We start from the raw sequence: 18,015 nt of genomic DNA on the forward strand, positions 1-18,015 counted from the left end.
TTGTGCCCTGGCACAGTGCAGGTTGCTTGGGAATATCGAACCTCGAGAATGCTGCGCTTTGTTGCTGGGCAAGCCGGGCGACCTCTCTGATGCTTCCCTCTGCTTTGCCATTTATATGGGGTTTGGGTTTATTTTTTTCCTTTGGGAATTCCAGGCTCAGCTGAATTTGTTCTGTGTTTTGCGGAAGAAAGAGCTTGTTAAAGAATTCCCCGATGACTTTGAAGTGAACTATTTATTTTCTCTCAAGGGTTATTCACTGTAGCCATTTGCCCCCTCTCCTCTGTTTTTTCACCCCAGTGTTTCCTGAGCTACAAGCATTCTTGGAATATATTAGTTGTAATGAGTTATGTGGGCATCAAAAGTTTTCTTTGAAACTATATGGCATCAACATCTGTTAGCTCTTAGAGACCAGAGACGCAGACAAAGGGGCTGATGGGGGGAGGGAGGAAAAAGATATTAAATTCTGGAGTATGAAGTCTCCGTCTCAAAGACTCAGGGGGAGGGGAAGGGGAAATCTGCTAAACTCTGCGGCTTTGATGTGGTCCTCTGGCCCTGGGATTCCTTTTATGGGAATGTGCGTGGCAGACGGTCCCGCACGGCCTCTGCCTGCCTGCCTGCCTGCCCGCCCTGCCTGCCTGCCCGCCCTGCCTGCCTGCCTGCCCGCCCAAGCGCTCCCTCCCAGCAGCCTGCCCAGCCTGCAGCATAAATCCTGCCACAGCCCTTGTTGCTACAGTAACATTTTCAAGGAAAATGCCGTGTGCTCAGTTTTCAGCTATTGAGATGGGGAATCGAAATTCCTAGTAATAGAGGTAACTCTTAAGTAAAAAGAAAAAAAAAAAAAGAAAAAAGAAAAATAAATGTTTAGAAGTGAACTTTTTATTTGCTTGTAATCCTCCTGACCCTGTGGGTCAACATGCAACTGTTCATCTAAATCAGGTTTTTAAATGGTGTGTGTCTGTGGTTTTTTATTGCCTGTAATTAAAAACCATGTGTCTGTTTCTATGTACGCAGCATCAATCAGCATTCAGGCATGATCACTGATGCTGTACTACTTACAGGAATGTTTGGGGTGGGTTCTGCTTTTTCTTTTATCTTTTTCTGCAGAGCCTCAGTGTTTGTCCTACGTGCCAGGGAGCAGAGGAGAAGAGTAAAAGAAACCTCTATGTCTGTCTTTTCCTCTTGTTGGCTCCAGTTCTAGCCATAATGTTGGTGGCATTGTGCTTCACTGTGACTTCCTGGCCCATTAAAACCCCGACCAGTTACAAAATGATTAGTTGACATACCTGGGCTTTGGGGACAAAGAGGTGGTTTAAAAAGGAATGTGAACCATCTGTTTTGCCAGCACCTCCTGTTGACGGATTTATGGATCAATGTTAGCATATGTGTCCAGGGTCACACACCTGTGCTTCCTAACAAGGTAATATTATTTAGCAGGGTATGTTTTCATCCTGAGGATTCAGAGCTCTTTGCAAAGGTGGGCACCAAGAATTCCGTTGTACAGTTGAAAAATGAAGGCACAGAGAGATTTAACTGACTTACCCTGCACCACACAGTGAGTCTGTGGTGGAGCAGTTATTGAATCCAGGTTTCCTCCAGCTGCATAAATATACGTCATCCATTAGCAGGAAAAGACTTAGAGCTATAAACATAATAGAGGAGCATTGATTATCATTCTAGGGGAGCTTTAAGCCTTTGTGCTGTATGCAAACCTGTGGCATGTAGGAAGACACAGGCTATTATCAGAAGAAAGTTTCAGAATGCAGTATGTTAAAGCTGTCTTAATCACTGAAGTCAGTGGAAAGAGCACCCTTGATTTCAGTGATCACGTCTTAAATGAACAAATTATTCTGTAGTCGAGCTCTGTAGCCATTTTCTGCATGCTTGTTTCCCAGCGTACGCCTGGGTAAAATCACCTCAGTGCACTCAAGTCTGTTTGTTAAAGAGTTTCTTGGTAACCAAATCTATCATGAAAGGAAGTTGAACAGAAAATCAGATTTATTATGTAGCTACGCCCATCTGTCTGCTGTGGTGAAGAAAGCCAAAATAAGCAATTTGGAGGAGTTATTGAGCTTCTCCACGCTGGAAGTTAGATGAAGATTTGTTCTCTTTCATTCACGTCCTTAGACTTGTTCATCAGTATGATGAACATCTATGTTGAAGATCTTGAGGGACATGGGACAATTGGTTTTGCAATCAGCAAAGAGGTTAGAAGATAGCTAGGAGAATGAAGTAAGGTAAATAGCTGAATCTGTAGAGTGAGTCTATTTATCCTTCTGAATTAGCTTCAACATGAATTTAAATATAGCAAAAAGCACATGAATTTAAATATAGCAAAAAAGCAGTCATTTCTTGTTTCAGTCCTATTTATCTCAAAGACTGATGATCTTTTTTGGTTGGAGATGGTTGGACCCTTCAGTTGGAAAGTAACTGCTGAATCCATAAGTCTATTCATACAGTTGCTTTCAATTATACTGTCTTTTATCTGGCAGAAGTCCTTGAAAAACTGTCTCACCCTATCACCTTAAAAAGTAGAAGTTCCAGAATTCCAGTAATAGTGTTAATGGAAGATGTCACTTTGCAACACCTAGCAAAAGTTTCTAAAGATCCATGAAATCCAGAATGAAAACATCATAGAAAGAGAAGTATTCTGTGTTGAAACTGGAATGATCTAAATGAAACTGTCCCCTAAATGGATCTTCTGACTATCTACAGGTCTTAATGTTCATTGGATAATTTTTTGCTAGCTACAAGCAATATTAAGCAAGTCCATAGTATTTTAAGCCATTATTGCTGGGATTTTTTTTCTTTTATAGATATATATATGTAAAATTTTTTTTTAGGTATACAGGATATAAATAGTTATATATTTACTAGCATGTTTATCTTCCACAGCACATAGGAATCTTATGATTCAAGTTAAATGAGCATGTTTCAGTATTGCTACTACCTGATTTTCATAAGCTGGAGAAAAGAAATATATCAGAAGAATGAAGGAAGGATTTGTGGTTTATCCTGTTGGAAAGCCTGGTCCCGGTGTTGGATTGGGGCAAAAGAGATTCAGCTACATGTTGCAAGCAACCTGGAGCAAAAAGTACCACGTTTCCTTTCTTCTTCAGACATCCATCATGAAGGCTTTTGTGTAAGTGTCCATCTGCTTTGCACTTTCACTTCCTCAACAGCCTCATGTTCGTGCTCCTATAGATCGGATATCCTTAAAAGCATATCACACAATGACTCCTTGTACCCGTTTCAGTGTCTGTAACGGGAATATCAAGATATTGGGATATTTTTTGTCTCATAAGCCTCTAATAGTCCACGATCCATTGTGACTGGAGATTAAGGGGTATTTGGTTTGGTTTTTTTTTTTTTTTTTTTGTAATCCTGTCTTTATCTTCTCAGTATTTTACCAGCAGCTGGAATTGTTCTGCAGTCACCTTCTGTGAGATGAGACTGCAGGGGCTCCAATTCTGTCAAATTGGTGGATATAGATACGGTGATTTCAAACACTATTACGATATTCTTATGGCTGGCACTTACTGCTCCTAGAGCAGAGGCAGCCAAACTGAATGCATTTGTGCCCATCACCACTGTGGTTTTTGAGCTGGTATATTAGTGTGAACTTTGTGCTAGGGTACCAAAGGATGAATTTCAGTATCTGCTGTGCTATACCCATTGTGTTCTGCCATCTCTGTTAGGAAGACCGTAACTTTGGATATAGAGGCCATCATGGCAGACAAAGGCAATAAAATCCTAAACCACAGCAGCTAAACTCACCCAAGATCGTCTATCAGAGATCTTAGAGGAGAAATCTGTTTTCTTAACAACTACCTGCTGTGATTATAGTATGAAGAAATTTTATCCGAGAGAAGCTTCCATGCGTGGTGGAGGAAGAAAAACCCATCTGCAATGGATCACAGAGCACCAGGTTCTTATTTCAGAGAAAGAAAACGTAGAAGTTGAGCTTGCTGCTTCTGCTTAACAAACTGCATTATTGCAGTTGCAATGTATATTTTAACGTTGGTCTAAAAGTTAGTCACCCTGACGACTGAACTTCTCCAGGTGTGAGCTGCTTTACACACTCTTTACAGAAAGTTGAATTCTGGTGAGTTATCTTTATTATTAAAGTGTCTGGAATGGCAAACTCCAAAAGAAAAAGTAAAACCGCATGGTTGCAGAAGGAAAGGTAAAATATGCCATGGGAGAAACAATATTAGGCTTAAACCAAGGCATCAATGTGTATTGCTCTATAGTGTTTTTATATATGGTATATGCTTTAATTCTTAATTGTATTTGTCTGGTTTCAATTTTAATTATAGTGAGGCTTGGAATATATACTTTATCTGTGTAAGGCCCTAGGTATATAGATTGCTTATGAACAGGGAAGGAAAGGAAGCTCTTGGCCTAAATAAGACACTGTAATACAGAAGCATATGGTTTATTTGAAAAGGCTTAGGAGGGAGATCTTCCAATATTTTTGAAAGAGAATATTAATGTGAAGGCTTCACTTCCAAATGCAGAGGGAGCCAAATGCGTGCCAAAATACAGTCTTATCTTTTGCCTGTAAGTAGTGATCACACAAAATTGCGTGTACAAACATCCACTTTTATATATATTTGACTGCATAGGTTTGTGTGCATGGAAGCTGCTAACCTAGCAAAATGTCATCTCCAAATATGTCTTACTACAAGTAGTTTATTTTTTTATTTATTTATTATATTACATTTTCAAGTTTTAAGCCTGGCTGTGAAGCTGTATTTGTAAAGAATGATGATCATCTCAGATACATGAATATCTACTTTCACCTGCATTATTCTAAAATAAATAATACCATTTTTTGATGTGTGAATAGGCTTCCTAGTAGTGAAGACTAAGCTTAGGCTGATCATAGTTATACATAGCTATGTTTCTAGTCCATGGGAAATTTCAGATACCCAAAGGGGATCTAGGTTCCTCCCATCAATTGTTTTCTCTAAAAAGTCTTTTATCTCTTTCTCTTCAAGTCTGGACAAGATTAAAAATAAAGTAAAACAATAATAATGACTGATTTGGGGGTTTGGATGGGTTTTCTGAAGCATCTTCAATAGACTAGATTTTCAAAATCTGCTAAGGACTCACTATGTGAAAATCAGACTTATTTTGGAAACTTGTTCCCTGCAAGTGAGACTGAAGCATTCAGAATAGCCACTTAGCAGCTGATAGAGCCCTCAGTTGTTTGGGTAAAGGCCAAAGGGCATCCTCATTCTCTTCAACCTCTGTTTCTTGGGATTATTTTTTGTCTATATCAAGAATGGAAGTTTGTGCGTAGGTGATACGGCATTGTTGTTGGCAGCTACTTTAAAACCATAATAAAATCTACTCCACGAGATGTTAGAGTTACCACATATCCCCTGCAGTCCTGTTGTGAAACACGTTTCTTCAACTTTGCTCTTTCCAAAAGTCTTGGAACTTTATTGCATCAATATGAGAATAAAGAGAGAAAAAAATACGTGCTTCAGTCAGATGGTTTAAAAATAGGGAGGAAAGTTTTCTTGGTTGACAATTTGTCATTTTGCATGTGTTTTACTTGGGGAAAGTGGATATGATACCTCGATAAGAACTTCAGCAAAACAAGAAATGTGTGCATATTTTCCGCAAAAAATGTGGAAAATTGAGTATCTTAAGGCTAAATCAAAGGATTTTAATGAGATATTTGAAGGAGGAGTGGTGAAGCAACTTGTTTCTACTTGAGAAGAGCAACACCTTTTAGAAAAATGTTAATGAACACAATATGTGATCTAATACAGGGAGTAGGGGGGTCCAAACTTTAAAAATGTGCTTGTCATCATGATAACCTACCTAAATCAAAGGTTATCTTTTCATATATTGAATACATCCATGGACGTAGCTGTTTTTACTTACACCAAAAGCAAAACTGTATTTCACGCCATGTTAGTCCAAATGTGGATTGCAAAAATACACTGTTTGCATTCTGTAGCTTTGGCTCTTTTGCGCTGGCTGCTGGGTGTCATGGAGGGCGGCATGAAAAGGCAGAGCCAGAACAGGTAGAAAGAGTCATACTGATGACCAAGATTAAAGGGATCGGTGGGTGTAGGGGCTAGGAGGTAAGGGTGGGACATGTAAATGCAAATACAACTGTGTAGAGCCTGGAAGGTGAAGACAAGGAGCTTCACCTCAGCGTAGAAGCAGAAAGGGAGTCAGCAAAGGCATCGGAGGAATAAAGTGATGCAGGCAGAACGACGGGTGAGGATCTGGATGGCAATGTTTTCAGAGAGCTGGTGAAAAGGAAGTCAATAGCTGGAAGCCCCAGAGTGAGTGCCTGGCCTTTAGTCTCCAGAGACTTGTATCAGTATGAAAACTGCACAGGATGGTTAGGGCTGAGGTTGGGGTTAAAAAAATAAAATTCTCAGCGAGTTAGTATTCATCGGAGTCTGATTGCACGGCAGAGGTGGGAAGCAAGTGATGATTGCCTGACTTGTAACCAGCTGAATAGAAGCCCTGGGGTGTGGGAGCTTTTAAAGATTGTTTTTCTTCCTCATCTATGTATATACTCAGCAGCATTTCTGAGGGAGCAGCACTAATTAACTCTTCTCTCCACCCCCACCCTCTTAAATCTGAGCTGAGTACAGCAGCACCTATCAGAATAGGATATATGGGACACAAGGTCCTTTCTACCCAGGCCAGGTAGCCAGCTGTTTGGAGTTTTGAAGCACATGTTTGAGCCTGAATCTCAGTCATTTTGTGTGATTTGTGTTGGTAGCTAACAGAGGCCAACCTTTTTATCTGGGAAGCTCCCGGTGAGGTAGAGACACTTACTCTAGATGGGTTCCTGTTTAGCAACCTATAGAAATGGCATGCTGGAATAATCCTTCTACGTAAATGTTTCTTTTCTTTATTCTTTCAAGTGCTCACTGACCTCATTTGTATAGTATTTCACAGGGTACATCTGGTTTTGGTTGTTTCATGACTCAGTGTTCCAGTTCAAAAACGCAGAGTTGCGATTTAAAACATCGTGTCAGGACAGTGATATACAACTACCTATGACCTAAATGTTGTCGCTTTTGCTCTCAGGCACCGCTCCTGCCGCGGGCTGGGCTCCTGCAGCTGCGCGGGGAGGCCCACGCTGCAGAGCCTGGCCAAAAGGCAGAGCCACTGCTGGCTTTTTCACCCCCTCGAGCCTGTGTTTCTTTTGTGCTCGAACATGCTTCTCCCCAGTGTCAAATATTCCTACCCGGCTGTAGCATTCGCTTCCCACTGGAATTTCTTGAGCTGCAAGTTATGTGTTACACATTTACCCTTTTCTTGTGCTCTAGTCCGCTTTCTGAATTTGGGTAGCTGGGAGTAGATGCCCTATCTTATTCGCACTACCACGCTTTGTGCAGGTTGCTGGGAGAATACTCCGTTATGCAGTACGAGCTGCAGTCAGAATCGTTTTCCCTGGTGTTTGCTCAGCTTTTGTACTTTTCTGTCGAGTGTGAGTTTGCATACACTGTCCAGAAGCCTCTTCTGGAGCAGGTGCATTGTGGTATTTATCCAGGTTGTGACATCTGTCTCAGTGGTGCTAAAAATATTCAGGTAACTCTCATGCAGTTTTATTGACAGAAGAGTTAATGATAATAAGAAGAATGATACATGTCTTTTTTTCCTTTCATTTTTTCCTTGTAAAATCTTAGCGTTGCCCACACCTTTCACAGATACGCATCTGTCTACCAAAGATAATACAGGTCATAATCTTACACAGAGGAACACATTTGAATGGGAGCTGAGCAATTCTGCTTAAATGTATAGCTAAAATGTTCAAATGATACTCTCATCAGTTTCAGGATGGATTGTCAATTTATGTGGCATTTAACAGTAATATTATGGTTCAACATCATATAAACACTTTTCTAGAATTTGGTAATTTATAATAATTTGGTTTAAGGCAGAAACACTTACTGGAGATTTGTTTGCATTAAGTTACTACTTTAACTTAAATAACTAGGAGCTGGAGAAGGAGTGAAACTAGACTAGAATATAAAGCATATTTACTTAATACTCGTGTAATGATTAAAAGTGAGAAAATAAGGAAGCTGGCTTAATGAATAGAAATGCTTCACTTTACTGTTTTACACTTCTGTCCTCCACTCTTTTCCATCAAGTTACTTGATAGTGCATTTTACATCAACAAATGTATGCTCATTTTTAAGTAACATCTTTTGAAAAATCATAAAAATTAATGACTTTTGAGATCAATGACATCATTTCAACAGGCAACATTTGATACCCAGATGCGCTGCTTGCTTTGCTAAAATTTTAAGAGATGAAGGCTACCAGCTAGCGTTCTCCTCAGAGGTACATCACAAGTAAGCTCATACCTACTCATTGCATATTTGCCGATCAGGTTAACAGAAAATATTTTTTTTTTTTTCCTAAGAGAGCAGGAGGGAGAGCAGGAGGGAGCCGGAATTCTGAGTTTAGTTAAAAAAAAAAAACAACAAACAAATCCACAAACAAAACAGTTACTAAATATTTAGCATTGTGGGAGAGAGCAGAGGTGCCACATATGCCTATCTAGTCACTTCTATGTATCTCATTATCTACGAGAGCAGCCAGAGGTGCGCTCTCAGAGTTTCATGGAAAATGATGACATGGGGGAATTTGATCAGATAAAATTATACTAACTTTTACAAGGCCCTGGAAAGACCATATTCTTGCAGAAATATGATAAGTTATTCCAACATTTAGTGGCTTCTTTTCATTCATTGTCCATTTCTTCCAAAATTTTTAAGGTAATGATTGATATTAATCAGCACATGCTCAAAAGGAGACCTTTTTCTGGAACAAAAACTCAAGGAAACAAAATAGTTTTTGTGATTTGCTTCTTGGAAAGCTAAATCCAGAATGACAGCTTTTATAGCAACACTGTGCTGTGCAGAATCCTAGCATTCTGGGCTAAGTTGCCAGCATGTCTCCGAGCCATTTGGCCTGTGAGTTCTAACTTTGTTTCAGGGTATCTGCTCATGAACAGACCAATATTTTCAGGGTCTCTGGGCTAGCTATCCAGTAATGTTTGTGAAATCTAATTTTTAAAATGCTGTTGCAGAAAATGATACTGATGAATTCCTCAGATATGCTTTTGTGGCTTAGTTACTTTCTGGTAACTAATCTCAAAGAATAACATTTGGGCATGTGGAAGGAAGAAAAGAACCTTTGTCAGCTTTTTAAAGAAGAAAGGTGAACTGCTTTCATCGTGATAAAATTACTTAACAGTAAAGCTAATGAATACAACTAGACATTAATTTTCACAGGTTATCCCTTTTTTCTTACCTTGTGCAAAAAGCTCTGTACTGTTGACTTCCAGTTCACAGGTTGATACTGAGAATGCTGGCTCTGTGTTCCTGGTATGTTTTTGCAGGTGAAATTAAAATGGCCTTGAGTGTAGCACACCAGCTTTTTAGGACCGTATCCTCCTTTATCACCATAACTATTTATCAGTGGCAGAGATTGTTCGTGGAGAATCTAGGGAGCCAGACTATAACGTGATAGATCAGTGACCTTAGGGTGATGCTAGAGCCTTCAGAATGAATGGGAGAAGGCAAAACATAAGGATAGCTGTCATTGCTTATGGTTTAGCTGGGGTGGGGGGGATGGAGCTGAAAGGGTCCACCAGTAAGAGTGTAAGAGTGCTCTTCAGAGTCTTTGTAAGTGGGATTTGGAGCTACAAATCCCACTGATGCCCTTTATTACTACTTCAGCACCATTAGAGAATTGGGTTTTCGGTCTGATGTAAGATCATCTGCATATCTCTGGCATCTGCTTCTGTATTGCTCTAGATGTACTGGGGCTGACAAAATTTGATTAATTTTGGGACTGAAAGATCAGGCAACTCTGAAGAGTCTGGTATCTGCTTTTCTTGGGTGACCTCTGGCATATGAAAGTTTTCTGTTTGTTGGTGGAACCAAGTGATAACATTCCTCTGGGTAGTGAAGGGCTTATTTCTCTTTTATTGTTTCCATTTGGAGGTTTTTTTAATCTTGCTTGATTGACAGAATGTTGAAATGCTAAATATTAACCTACTTTGTAAAAGGATTTGAATATGAACACTTCTTTTTTCTTTCCCCTGGTACAATGTATTCATCTCCATTAAATTTTGGTCCTAAAATATGTCCAGAGCATTGTAAAGTAGCACCAAATGCATTGACTACCACTAATAAAGTGATTGACTTCTTTCCCGGAAAATGACTTCTGTGCTCCCGTTAGTGTTTTAAATTAATCCTGGTGATAATAAATACATATTCTTAACTCTTCAAGACTTTATATATAGTATATTTGTCACTAATTTTTTTTTTTTTTTAACAGGATTTATCTGGGGAAGGCTACAGAGACGCTATTGGTGATGAACACTTTCATCTAGAAGGTATTTAAAGAACAAAACTTCTTGGTTAATATTAAGGGATATTGGAGTAAGTCAGCGAACAAGTGAGAATGCCTGTATGAGAGTGCAATTCTTGATACACTGATGTGTTGTTTGCCTGGCAAAACTATTAAAATGAGAATAGGATATTATTTCTGTATCTCCTACCACTGTCCTCCTAGTATCAAAAAAAGTCACCCAGTTGTATCATCGGGATCAAGTGTTTTAATTCAAGGTCTCACAATTTTTTTCCAGCTACTTCTCTTGGCATTGGTAGCAGTAGTGATTATCACTGTCCCCAGCAGAAGTGTTAAATGCAATCACTGAAAATGCTAGCATTGCGTTTTGTGATACGCTGCACACCCTGCTGCGTTACACGAACCAGACTTAGAAACCTCTACATTAATTTCTAAGAAAGACCAGAGACTCTTACTCAACACATTTCTCTTGAATGTGAATGGAATCATTATTGCCTCAGATAACTTCTACTTTCCAAGGCTCATCTCTTCATCCGTGATCAGGCCTCTCCTTGCAATGGAGATGGAATCGTTGTGGTGGGAAGGGCCTTTGGGAACCTTGAGTATGGACACTGTATTCTGTGTGCCAGAGAGCATATCTGAGGTACTTTGAATTTCAGTTGGGCAAGTAGGGGTTGATGAACAGAAGAGATTAATTTGAGGACATCGTTCCTCATTCTTTTAAAAAAAAACCAAGGAAATGAGACTTCAGAAACTCTGGGAAACTCTAGCATAACAAATGGTTGCACGGGCTGTGTGCTCGATTTATATTATAGGCTGGTGGAAACAATATGCCCAACTTATTTAAAGCAATGAACTGTGTCAAGCTTAACTTGGAAAGTTCTGTCCCTTTTTATAATCCAGCCATTTGTTTCTGGTGGTAGAGACTTCTGTCTAAACAGAACTTGAAAGGTTCTTTATGTCTTCCAGTTCCTTACCTGTGAAACATGTTAATATACTGTGTTTCTTGGATCCCATGTTTCTGTCATGTCTTTACTTTACAAAGAATGTTCCCTCGTATGTGCCTGTAATGTAGGAGCTCAATTTCAGCTGGTGCTTGTAGGCTACTGTTAAACACAAAAGCAAGATATACTTGCCATGATGGACTCAGTGTTTGTTAAAAGTGTTTCAATATTTAGCTTCAACACAGTTTGCTGCTCATATTAGGACGTAACTCTAATAAAGGGTGGCTTTTTAATTTTCAGATTGTAGGAGAATCTACTTAATACAGGATATTAAATGTCAGTGAGGTGAATAATTCCTTTTTTTGTGTCTCGTTCTACCTTTCCTTTCCTCTAATTATTTCTTACTTTGTTGTGTAGAATTGTCTTGCATAGCAAGCATAATATCCAATATATACTATTTCCAAAGTAGTCAGCAGCAGGATTGTTTTTATTAGAGTGTAAAACCTTTTAGGCTACTGTAATTTCAGTCTTTCAGCAGTTTTACATTATTACTTCTGATGCATCTCGTTTCTTACGAAGTAGCTGAGTAGTGAAGACAAGATTTAGATACCAGTAGGTGGTCCTTTCCTTGTGTGCTGCCGCTGGGGAAGAACTGTTCTGTGGCATCTTTCCAGTTAGGAGGCAGGTAACTGTTCCCACCTGGTGCTCAGGAAAATGCGTGAGGATTGCCAAGGCTTGGTCCTCATCCCTTCTGCTCTCAGATCTCCAGGCTAGCTTTCCATGCTGGGGACAGTGTTAGCCATTTACCTCTTGAATGGGATATTTAAAATCTTCTTATAATTGAAAGGTGATACTAGAAGCATTGTGTTAAAGCAGGATGCTTTCACCCTTTTTGTATAACTTCGTACATTTTACTGGCATATTTTTGGATGATTGTGATAGTACTAGCATAAAATTGTGCTATTAGGAGAAAGTGAAGCTGAAGCATGATTTGAGACTTCTGTTAGGGCACAGCTTGAATTCTGTGTGGCTTAGGTACAGGATGACCACTGTCATAGCTCTTTTCTGCATAGAAATGTTTTGTGTGAAAATGTCATTAATAATCTAGAAAGTATATTAATCTTTTCATCTAAAATAGTTGTTCTGCTTTTATTTTGCTACCTCACAATCTTCACATATGTACTGGTGTAACACATATGTTGCATGATTATATATTCATGTATGATAAGGTAACATCACTGATAACTGGTTTCAGATATAGGGAGCTGCAGCACACTGAAACATGGTTGGTGTGGCTAAGCTCACAAAGGACATGAATGGCAAAACGAAGACTTGAACTCAGCTCTAGCAAGTACCAAGCAAGTGTCTAATCAATGAACTATATTCTATCTTTATAAATACACGGTAGGGATGGAAAAAATTAAAAAGAAACATTTCTCAGAAATTTGCAAAAAAGCACAGCAGGTGCCACAGTTCTTCTGTGTTAGGGGAAAGTTACAGCCTTCACAATCAGAGACTTTATTGGAGAATAAATCTGAGTTCTTTAGAAGACTCTCACTGAAAAGACAAAGTGGCAATAAGAGAAATAATTGAATTCCTTATTTTGTTTTACATAGCCAAGTTCATTACCTTTTTTTTTCTCCCTCTTTTTTCCCCCTTAGCCGTCTGAGCAGTACAGATAAAAAGAACTCTCTTTGCTGGATTTAACTTCTGTGTTGTTATGTAAAGCTTGATCAAATCCTTTCGTCTTAACAGACTTAACTGGCCAACAGCAAAAGGCTCGGGATTCTGGGATTAAGATTGTATTTGGTAAGAGGACTGGTGCATTAGTGCTTTCTTTTGAACTATAGAAAGAACAAAGTAAACATCAAAAGCATTAAGCCATGAGAGCGGATTGTTGACTCACTGTTGCTGCATGACAAGAGGTTAGAACTCAATAGTGGCAACTCTGTTTACCAAGTGTTGTGCAGAAAGAAACAGTTTGACCAGTATTGTCTATTATATCCAGCACCTGCCTTTGATTTTGCTGCTGGGCAAGTAACTAAATTGAAATTTTTGGATTTTCTCTTATGTGGTCAGTGATTTCCTTAGATAAGAGACACCAATGGAAACCTCAGTCTCTTCGTATATTACTCTTACTCTGTTTCCTTTCTTCCTCTTTCATTAATAACTCGACAATTGGGCATGCTGAATGTAGGTTCTGTAGTGGATTTATTTACAACTTTCATTCCAAGTTTAGCAGTGCTTTCCCACTGCATTTCAGAGACTTCCACCTGCCAAACTTAGAGCACTTGTGCAATCTGCTATGGCTGTGTACGAACTTCTCAGGCTTGAACTTTCTTGTCCAGCAGTTTCTGCACAGGAAGCATGTGCTTCATCAGTCTTCATGTCTAGAATAAAAGAGCTTGAATTTTCTCTTCCTTCTCCCTAGATAGAATAGTAGGTCGCCAGAACTGAATGACTGGAGGTGGCTTTGGAAGAAGTCACAAAAACCAACATGGACATTGGGAGATATTTTTCATTTCATTTCAGTGGGGAAGCTAAAATGGCAGGCAGGAATTGAATGTAGCATCAAACAGTAAGTCACTCTTGCATCATGGAGACATGCAGGTGGCTCAAAAGGGTACTTGCTATTAGTGTGTTCAATAGTGATATCCAAGCGCTCTCTCTGCTCCTCAAAGCATAAGTAAGCTATTAAATGAGTCATTCAAGAGTCCTGCTCTTGTTTCCAGAACTTTTTTCACCTCCTTTGCCCAGACTTTTTGGTAGCTAAAGCCTGTAGACTAGGAGGGCTTTCTTATCTTGACCACTCCATGTCTTTATGAAGTGAACTGGGATTCCTCTGTCTTATCACTCGAACATTTAGAAGCTTTTCAGAGCAGCCTGTTTTCTCCCTGTTTGTGATATCTGAACTAGAAGCAGGAAAATCTCCCTCTGACACAGACTGATTGTGGAAAAGAGGCAATTTCCTACTTGTCTCAATACAAGCTCTTTAGAGCCCAGTGGGATACAGCTATCAGTCTACTTCAGCTGCCTTTTGGAGTACAAGGTGAAGTCCTTAAGCTCAGGAGACACCTAACCTATCACCCCAATTAGTTATGTGATAATGTGATTTCTCATGTCACTGTTCTCCTGAAAATATCACTTAAGTGTTTCTACTAAGCAGAAATCTTGTGTCTGTGAGATCAATCTAGTCCTGTACCTGTCAGAGGAGCAGCCTCTTATGCTGACAGCAATCTGTTCCCTGTTTCATTTGTCAGCTGAGGGTGATGTCTTTATTATTATTCTCTCAACAGAAGACTGGAGAAGATCCAAGCCTTCCTGGTGCCTTATCTGAACATGATATCCAAAGTCCTGCTGAAAGTAGTGACAGAGCTTGACCTGAATCAACAAACCCATTTTTTGATGTTTCCCAAACCAGACGTATCCAAATTCCTAGATGTAAGATGTTCCCTCGTCTGGTACCAGAAAGAACAAAATTATTCAGAAAGGATGAAATTATTCAGGTCATCTTCTTGCCCATAAATATTAGAGAGCCCTCCAACAGAGTTCAAAGCATATGTTGCTGCTGAAAAAATGTCTATCATATCATAGACGGGCTACTTGTAGCACTTTTCACACGTTTATAAGACATTACGGAATTTCTAAACCTTCAAGTAAGACGTGCTGTATTCAGCAAAGCAGAAAAATAATTCATTGTATTCTTAATAGTATTATATGTTTTTCAAGATGTTACTAGTATGTCCAGTCAGTCCTTCATCTCTTCTTCCTCCACCCAGCATCCAGGGAATCTGTGGTCAAGTGGGGGCCGAGGCATAGTTAACAGAGTTCCACCATGAAGAGCTGTGTTGTTATTTTTGACTTTAATAAGAACCGATAAGCAAACAAGGAACAAATAGTAAAGAATGAACTAGTGGTGTAAGGCTGCTGATCTTATGCCCAATGCTGCCAACCTTCCCGGACCCCCCACAGCTGCACGTGCTTTCCCTGCCATAGGTGTCCGGGACAGCCCAGTGAAGGGAGGACGTTTGCTTCTACGTGGGTGCTGCCGAGGTGCCCATGCTTCTTCTGTACTGGGGTTGCAGCTGCTGGGGAGGGCATAGGGTGCAGCAAGGTTGCTCTCGTGCATTGCAGGAGAAATCCCTCTCCTCTGTCGCTCTGTTCAGGAAAAATTCAGTGAAGACTGAAGTTCCTGGAGTTGTTTCTAAAATTGGTAATTCGAAGAATATCTGTTGGGTTGTCAACTCAGAGGAAGGGTGGCAAGGTATGGTACTTGGGCCCAAATTGTTTATAAACTTGTCAGCATAGGAAAACTTGAACAAGCATTTTAACTAGTTTTAGCTAACCATCTATTTGCATAGGAGACACTTTTTACCATACTTTGATAATCTCTTAGCTGTAATAAATTCCTGTATTGTGCTAGGCTGAGCTATGAATGGGTAATAAAAGGCAGTTATTTCAAACTGCATGCTCCTTTCCAGTTAATGACTTCAGTTATAATGGTTATTTCATTTATTTTCTAAAGCTTAAATAATTTTCTATGTATTATGTACATGAAATTCCAGTGTATTTGTAGAAAAGACATAGATTGCATCTTGCACATAGGCAGAGTTGCTTCATCTGAGCCCCGTTGTTATTACCTACCTAGTACTACTGATGCAGGCTTGGTGCTTTGCAAAAAATAAAGGTCCATTCTCTGTCATGTTCTTAAGCCAAATACCTGTTCATCACTGACACAAACAGAGTGCTAATAATTCTATCTTAAAAGTGCTCTTGTGGTCAGCCTTCTGGGATGTTGTATGGGAACTCTGCATTTTAATGACTTGTTGCTAATCCTACACACTTAACCACAGATTTGCTGCCCACGATTATATGCTATGTGATCACCTCAGACTGGTGATCACTTGCTCACTCGCTGGGTTTTTTTTTGACTGTCAAGAGGTTTCTGCTGTACCCTTTCCTACTACTCAATATGACATGAAACAACTCAAAAATATCTTCAGCTTCAGGGTGACCCACCGGCACTGGCCACCATAATCTGACAAACAGCTAGTCCCTGCCGAGGCTGGAAGTTGATAAGCTGGTTATGTGAATTGGAAGGACTACCAAAGAACATGAGGGGCGGGGGCGGGGGGGAAGGAGCAGTGGAGAGTGCCAAGAGAAAACTGCTTAGTTTGGCAGTTAGAATAAAAGTCACCAAAGAACATGAAACTGGTAGGATTAGCAGAAGTTTTCCTGTGGTCATACACAGATCCAGGAAATTATAAGAAGCAGGTAGGCTGTTTGCCATGAGTGGGAGGAAAATCTTATGGCATAAGGCACTTTAAAAAAAATTTAAAAAAAAATATAAAATTGTACAAGTGTTTCTTAACATTAGCCGTTCCAGTTGAGGGGGGTTGGTATTTGGATCAGAAGCTTTTACTTCTAGCTGCTGTTTCAAGTGCAGCCAGGTCAGTAGTGATGAAAGACTGTTGCCATCCAACGGTTGTCCATGGCCTGTGTGTAAGCTAGTGGTCTCCAGGTGTTTCCAAATGGACCTTTACAGCTTCTAACAGCTCCCACCCATGTTGGCAAGCAGAGCACAGAAAGGCAGTAGTGAAAAGTGGGCTGTTATGTCACCTTGGAGGGTGAGCTTTCCTCCTTGCACTGAGCCGCTGCTGTGTGGAGGCTATGTGCTCTGCTGCCCGTGCCGTGCTTGTTCCTTGCATGTAGGGTACCGCTCTCTTTAGCTGACAACCTACCAGCTCCTACCCGTGCTGCCTAATGGTTTTTGATAGATGATGTGTTTTGTCTATGATTTGAAAGTTTTGTTCTGGGTTATTAATCCTCTGCATCAGACTGGGAAGCTCATACCCGCTGTTAAGTAATAGTTTCATGTTGATCTCTGTATTTGGATCATTCTACACTGCTCGAAAGTTGTTATTCCTGAACACAGGCAAGTTGCATGTTTGGTTCAGGGACACAGTAGCAAAGGAAAGAACAGAGCCTGGGATTTCCTGTATCCATGTCTGTCCCTTACAATACAACAGAGAGAGGGTTTCCAAGTATAGTATACAAGAAAACCTTTCAAACTTAGAAGTGGTCTCTATTCTTTATGGTGGCTGAAGAAAGCCAAACGTTAATTTGTATGTAATGTATAAAAAATATTTCAGTAGAGAACCGAGGTAATGAAAATGGAGCAAGCACCTCAAAAAAGCAGAGTTGATACTTAGTGAACACCTTAAACATGGAAAGTTTTAAAATGATATATTCATGCTTGGTATTTCTAACAATATTGGTTTCCCATGCTCTTTCCTTCTACCTAAGACTGGCAACTTTTCCTTCTTTCACAGAGAAGCTAATGCTCCTTCTGAGTGGTCATTAAAAAGAATCAATTAACAATAAGAATATTCATTTACTCTCAGCTCTGGGGATATAGCTGTTGAAAAGCTATGTCTACGAATCTCTCAAGCCGCTTCTCTTGTAGTGTGTAAGAGGCAGACAGTCAGGGTGCATGTGGGAAGCAGGGCAATCAAAGGGCAAAGTACTTAGCTTAGGGAGATCTCATCAAAGGGAGGAGGGCTCTTGCATTTGCCTTCTACATCCTGACGGTGAGCAAAGCATCATGGCGGCACTTAGGCAGCAGACTGTGGCACCCAACTGGTTGCTCACACCAGTGAGTGAAGCCCAAGGGAAGCTTACTGCCGTGTAGAGGGACTGA

The 18,015-nt window shown here is 40.0% G+C and overlaps 1 protein-coding gene across 2 annotated transcripts in view; it reads left to right on the top strand.

The window, feature by feature from the left end:
• Positions 1-18,015, top strand: part of NKD1 (NKD inhibitor of WNT signaling pathway 1) — a 116,218-nt gene that overhangs the window by 61,258 nt on the left and 36,945 nt on the right. For both annotated transcript variants that reach the window (XM_054840862.1, XM_054840863.1), the window contains exon 4: positions 10,339-10,396. In XM_054840862.1, the coding sequence (XP_054696837.1) occupies positions 10,339-10,396 (58 nt within the window). The remainder of the gene's footprint in view (positions 1-10,338; positions 10,397-18,015) is intronic.

Source organism: Grus americana, chromosome 13 (assembly GCF_028858705.1).
Source record: "Grus americana isolate bGruAme1 chromosome 13, bGruAme1.mat, whole genome shotgun sequence".
In the NCBI taxonomy this organism is placed as follows: Eukaryota; Metazoa; Chordata; class Aves; order Gruiformes; family Gruidae; genus Grus; species Grus americana.